Genomic DNA, 6,648 nt, shown 5'->3' with positions numbered 1-6,648 from the left:
TGAACATGTACGTATGTACAAGTGTTATTCTAGTATAGCTATCAAGGGATGAAACTGCTAGATTATAAAGTGTACATATTTTTCATTTTTTTAGATACTTCCAAACTGGTTTCCCAAGTGTTAGTACTAACCCACAGTCTTCTCAGTAAAGTATGAGACGTTCTGTTGCTCCTATTTTCTTTAAGAGTGTCTTAACTATCTTATTTACTTGGGAAAACCTGTATATATTCATGTGTGTAGTTAATATACTATATACTACATTTTTGCTGGATTTATAAATCAAAGAATTTTAAAATGATCTTATGTGAACAAGTCACATACTGAACATCTCGAATAATCTACAAGGTGAGAATCACAACTTAATTTATTTGAATAAACATACAGAATTTTTCATGTTACTTCAAAGAAAGGATTTGGATATGTAGAAGCAAAAACAGCAGGGGATGGGGCAGTCGCAGTAGCCCATGCCTGTAATCCCAAGTTACTGGGGAGGCTGACACAGGAGGATCACAAATTCCTAGGCCAGCTTTGTCAATTTAGTGAGCCCCTGTCTCAAAAAATAAAAATTGCTGGGGATGTGGCTTAAGAGTAGAGAGCCCCTGGGTTCAATCCCCAGGACCACAAAAATCAATAAATAAATAACTAAAAATGAATTTGGGCTGGGAATATAGTTCAGTAGTATAGCATACTAGCCTAGCATGCATGAGGCCCTGGGTTCAATTCCAGGACCGGGCTGGGATTGGTGGCACACACTTGTAATCTCAGCCACTTGGGAGGCTGAGCCAGAAGGATCTCAAACTCAAGGCCAGCCTCAGCAATTTAGTAAGGCTCAAAGCAATTCAGCAAGACCTTGTCTCAAATAAACAAATAAAATTTGGCTGGGGATGTAGCTTAGTGCTGGAGTCCCTGGGTTCAATTCTTAGTCACACACACACACACACACACACACACACAGACCCAGCAGTAACAACAACAAAAACTGTTTGTTAAATAACTAACAGCCTGGGCAACATAGTGAGACACTTCCTCCCTTGGGGAAAAAAGGCAGGTCTGGGGGTGTAGCTCAGTGGTATAGTATGCATGAGGCCCTTGGTTTAATCCTCAGAACCGCAAAATAAACAAATAAATAAACTAATAAACAAACAAATCCCACCACAGCTAACATTTTAGTACATATTCTTCCAAGTCTGAGAAATTATTTTAAACTTTTCTCCACAAATGTTTCAAAAATCACTGGTTTCTTTTCCTTTGATATGAACTAATTCCTCCTTTCACCTTGCTTTGAAAGATGCTTCTAGAGTGGTGATTCTTAAACTGTAAAGTGTATAAACTCATCTAGATTGGGCCAAAATGCATAGGTCTGGGTGTGGGGGGGTGGCAATTCTACATACCTCCCGCCCCGTACTGGAGATTGAATTTAGGTGCGCTCAACCTCTAAGCCATATCCCAGCCCTTTTAAAATATTTTATATAAGGGCAGGGTCCCCCTAAATTGCTTAGGGCCTCGATAAATTGCTGAGGCTGGCGTTTGAATTTGAGATCCTCCTTTTTCAGCCTCCAGCATCGCTGGGATCACAGGCGTGCGTCATCTCGCCTGGCAATTCTACATCTTGGGTAGTAAGTTTCCATAAAATGAAGTCCTCCCTCCCTTTCTCCTTCCCTCCCTCATCCCTCCACCCCCAAGGTTGAGAGTGCTAGGCAATCGCACCGAGCTAAATCCCCAACCCCTACCTCCCCAATTTCTTTCTCCCTCAACCCCCCACCCCCCCAACACACACACACCCTTCGTCCTTCCCAGACCCCTTCCTTCCTGACGAGGTCTCTCCCTTTGTTCACCGAGCTGGCCCCGAACTCCTGGGATCAAGTGATCCTCAGGTTTCAGTCTAAGGGTGGCACTTCAGGCCGTGCTCCGAGCCCAGCTGAACACCTTTGCTACTGCTAGAAATCATTTGACACTCTTTTTTTTTCTTTAATATTTATTTTTTCAGTTTTAAGTGGACACAATATATTTTACATTTATGAGGTGCTGAGGATGAACTCAGTGCCTCAAGCATGCTAGGCGAGCACACCTCTGAGCCATAAACCCAGCCCCTTGACACTCTTCTTTAGTAGAGTTTTGTATTCTTTGAAATGCGAACTGCCTCCAATTGTCTTCTTTACATCTCAATTCAAATTAAAGAAATTTCGAGTTACGGTCTCAAATTGAGGAAATGTAGAATTTGGGAACACCACGGCATAAAAAAGGAGGAGCAGGCGGCGGAACCAAAGTGAGAGAGGAGCAAGAATAGAGTCAGCGGAAGAACTATTTCGCCGTTGGACGGGAGCCGGTTGGGTTTACCGGGAGGACCGGAAGGAGTTGAAAGAAGACGCTCCACCATGGCGGGTCCTGTCAGTTTGCGAGAGCTTCTAATGGGAGCCTCAGCCTGGATGGGCTCTGAAAGTCCCGGAGGGTCCCCTCCCGAAGGCGGAGGGAACGCGGCTGGCGCACCGGAGCCTCCTTGGCGAGAGGATGAGATCTGCGTAGTGGGAATCTTTGGCAAGACAGCTCTGCGCCTGAATTCCGAGAAGTTCTCTCTTGTGAACACGGTGTGCGACCGACAGGTTTTCCCCCACTTTCGCCACCAAGACCCCGGGGATCCGGGACCTGGAACCAAGACCGAAACTGGTGCTGTCGGCGAAGCAGGTGGAGCCGGGGACCCAGAGGCTGCAGCCGGGGATCCAGTTCGAGGAGGTGTAGCCGCGGTGGAAGGCAACCGAACTGAGCCAGGTTCTCAGGACTTCAGCCTTCTGCAGGCCTATTACAATCAGGAAAGCAAAGTTCTGTATCTTCTTCTCACTTCTATCTGTGACAATTCCCAGCTTTTGCGGGCTTGTCGGGCTCTTCAGAGTGGGGAAGCTGGAGGAGGCCTCTCTTTACCTCATGCAGAAGCACATGAGTTCTGGAAGCATCAGGAGAAGTTACAATGCCTCAGTCTCCTTTACCTTTTCTCCGTCTGTCACATCTTGCTCCTTGTCCATCCCACTTGTTCTTTTGATATAACTTATGATCGAGTATTCAGAGCACTGGATGGGCTAAGACAGAAAGTACTGCCCCTCCTCAAAGCAGCTATTAAGGATTGTCCAGTTGGCAAAGACTGGAAGCTAAACTGCCGACCTTGTCCACCCAGACTTCTTTTCCTCTTTCAACTCAATGGAGCACTCAAGGTAGAACCCCCTCGAAACCAAGACACAGCTCATCCAGACAAGCCCAAGAAGCATTCTCCCAAAAGAAGACTGCAGCATGCCCTGGAGGATCAGATCTATAGAATCTTCCGTAAGAGTCGAGTCTTGACTAATCAAAGTATCAACTGCCTCTTTACTGTACCTGCCAATCAAGCTTTTGTGTACATAGTCCCTGGCAGCCAGGAAGAAGACCCAGTAGGTATGTTGCTGGACCAACTAAGGAGTCATTGTACAGTGAAAGACTCCGAATCTTTGCTGGTGCCTGCACCCCTTTCTGGGCCTAGGCGATATCAGGTGATGAGGCAGCATAGCCGACAACAACTTTCCTTCCACATTGATAGCAGTGCTTCTAGTTCTTCAGGCCAGCTAGTGGATTTCACTCTTCGAGAATTCCTTTGGCAACATGTGGAACTGGTCCTAAGCAAGAAAGGTTTTGATGACAGTGTGGGGAGGAACCCACAACCTTCTCATTTTGAGCTTCCCACTTATCAGAAGTGGATCTCAGCAGCTGCAAAACTCTATGAAGTGGCTATTGATGGAAAAGAAGAGGACTTGGGATCACCCACTGGGGAGTTAACATCAAAGATTTTAAGCAGTATTAAAGTCTTGGAAGGTTTTTTGGATATTGACACAAAATTCTCAGAAAATCGGTGCCAAAAAGCTTTACCAATGGCTCATAGTGCCTACCAGTCAAATTTGCCTCACAATTATACAATGACTGTCCATAAGAATCAACTTGCCCAGGCTCTTCGAGTATACAGTCAACATGCTAGAGGTCCAGCCTTTCATAAATATGCCATGCAATTGCATGAGGACTGCTACAAATTTTGGAGCAATGGCCATCAGCTCTGTGAGGAGAGGAGTTTAACTGATCAACACTGTGTACATAAATTTCACTCATTACCTAAATCAGGTAGCCAAATTTTTTTTCAGCATTTTGAAATCAAAACTTTGAGCTATGTTTTTATTCTTGTTTCAGGTGGTTTATTTACTATGTATTCATATTTTTTAAAGAGCCCTGTAGAAATGTAGGTGAATCAGCTGTAAGTTTTATCTCCTGCTGGAAATGGAAATATCAGCCATGATTAATTTCTTATTTTCCTTATGATAATTATTAAGTAGTACAAAGCTTCAGATTTTTGGGGGGTGGTGTGCCAGGGATTGAACTCAGGGGCACTTGGCCACTGAGCCACATCCCCAGCCCTATTTTGTATTTTATTTGGAAACAAGGTCTCACTGAGCTGCTTAGCACCTCTCTGTTGCTCAGGCTGGCTTTGAACCTGTAATCCTCTTGTCTCAGCCTCCCAAGCTACTGGGATTACAAGCGTGTGCCACTGCATCTGGCTTTAGATGTTTTATATATACACACACACACACACACACACACATATACATATACATACACACACATACATGTATATGTTAGATTGACAGAATACCTTTATTTTGTTTATTTTAAATTTTTATTTATCATTTAAAAATTATTTTAGTTGAAGATGGACACAGTATCTTTATTTATTTATTTTTATGTGGTGCTGAGGATCAAACCCAGGGCCTCACACCTGGGAGGCAATCGCTTTACCACTGAGCTACAATCTCTATTTTTTATTTTTTATATGGTGCTAGGGATCAAACCCAGTGCCTCACAGGTGCAGGGCAAGTGCTCTATCGCTGAACCACAACCCCAGCCCAGCTTCAGATTTTTTTGTATTAAATTTTTTATTTTGGAGTATTTTTTGCATTAAAATGAATACAGTGAAGTGTTAAGTCATTGTAATTGTGACAGTAGAGGAAAAAACTGAGAAACTCGGAATTTTAAATTAGGACTGGGAATGTAGCTCAGTGGTAGATTGCTTGTATAGCATGCAAAAGGCCCTAGGTATCATTCCCAGCACCACAAAAAACAAGACTAAAAATATATTTTATGTAGCTTACACTTCTTCTATTATTTAGTCAAAGTGAGTGTGTGTATGTTCTTATTTCCAAAGAACTATTTGGAGAATTTGGGGGCTCCATGTTATAGAATGCAAAGGAACCTTGATTCTGCCCATGTTTATGAAATTATAGTGACTGTTCTGTTTTCCAGGAGAAAAACCAGAGGCTGATAGAAACCCTCCTGTTCTGTATCACAATAGCCGAGCTCGATCTACTGGTGCATGTAACTGTGGAAGGAAACAGGCACCTCGAGATGATCCCTTTGATATCAAGGCAGCTAACTATGACTTTTATCAGGTAGACTTCATTTTTTTCTTCTTCCTCTCCTCTGACTTTTTTTCTTTTCTTCTTCTTCTTTTTTTTTTTTTTGTTAAATATCTGAATAAAAATACATATTTTCAGAAGCAGCATACTTAGAAAAACAGAACTGCAGCATGATATGTAAACAAGAGCAGGTTCTTTACATGTACTTATCACATATTGATGGATCTTAACTTGTTAGGGTGAAGAATGTTATTTTAAATTAAAAATTTACAGGACTTTTTTTTTTCCCCCTTCTATAGCTTCTGGAAGAAAAATGTTGTGGAAAATTGGATCATATCAATTTCCCAGTATTTGAACCCAGTACTCCAGATCCTGCCCCTGCCAAAAATGAATCCTCTCCTGCTCCTCCAGATTCAGATTCTGATAAACTTAAAGAAAAAGAACCTCAAACTCAAGGAGAGAGCACAAGTCTGAGTTTAGCTTTGAGTTTGGGCCAATCCACAGATAGTTTAGGTACCTATCCAGCTGATCCCCAAGCAGGAGGAGACAATCCGGAAGTTCATGGTCAAGGAGAAGTAAAATCTGAGAAGAGACTAAACTTGGTAGATCGACAGGCATCCACAGTTGAGTATCTCCCAGGCATGCTACATTCAAATTGCCCAAAAGGTCTCCTACCCAAATTCTCCAGCTGGTCTTTGGTTAAACTGGGCCCTGCTAAGTCTTATAACTTTCATACAGGTTTGGATCAACAGGGCTTCATTCCAGGAACAAACTATCTTATGCCTTGGGATATTGTCATCAGGACTAGAGCTGAAGATGAAGGTGACTTAGACACAAATTCTTGGCCTGCTCCAAATAAAGCTATTCCTGGAAAGAGAAGTGCAGTTGTAATGGGAAGAGGAAGGCGCCGAGATGACATAGCTCGAGCTTTTGTGGGCTTTGAATATGAAGACTCTCGAGGTCGAAGATTCATGTGCTCGGGACCTGACAAAATAATGAAAGTGATGGGTAGTGGGCCAAAGGAGTCAGCTTTAAAAGCCCTAAATAGTGATATGCCCTTATATATTCTGTCATCATCTCAGGGTAGAGGGCTAAAACCACATTATGCTCAACTTATGAGGCTTTTTGTTGTGGTTCCTGATGCTCCTTTGCAGATAATACTAATGCCTCAGGTAAGAAGTGCAACCCTCCCTGCCCTCAAAAAAAAAAAAAAATATATATATATATA

General features: G+C 42.8%; 1 protein-coding gene across 1 annotated transcript in view; it reads left to right on the top strand.

Moving 5' to 3' along the window:
- Positions 1-2,328: 2,328 nt before the first annotated feature.
- Positions 2,329-6,648, top strand: part of Smg8 (SMG8 nonsense mediated mRNA decay factor) — a 6,578-nt gene continuing 2,258 nt past the window's right edge. Inside the window, exons 1-3 of the mRNA XM_015495399.2 lie at positions 2,329-4,134; positions 5,308-5,453; positions 5,720-6,592. Of these exons, the coding sequence (XP_015350885.1) occupies positions 2,376-4,134; positions 5,308-5,453; positions 5,720-6,592 (2,778 nt within the window). The 5' untranslated portion in view covers positions 2,329-2,375. The remainder of the gene's footprint in view (positions 4,135-5,307; positions 5,454-5,719; positions 6,593-6,648) is intronic.

This window comes from Marmota marmota, unplaced genomic scaffold (genome assembly GCF_001458135.2).
Source record: "Marmota marmota marmota unplaced genomic scaffold, marMar, whole genome shotgun sequence".
Classification (NCBI taxonomy): Eukaryota; Metazoa; Chordata; class Mammalia; order Rodentia; family Sciuridae; genus Marmota; species Marmota marmota.
This window is presented reverse-complemented; position numbering and strand designations above follow the sequence as displayed.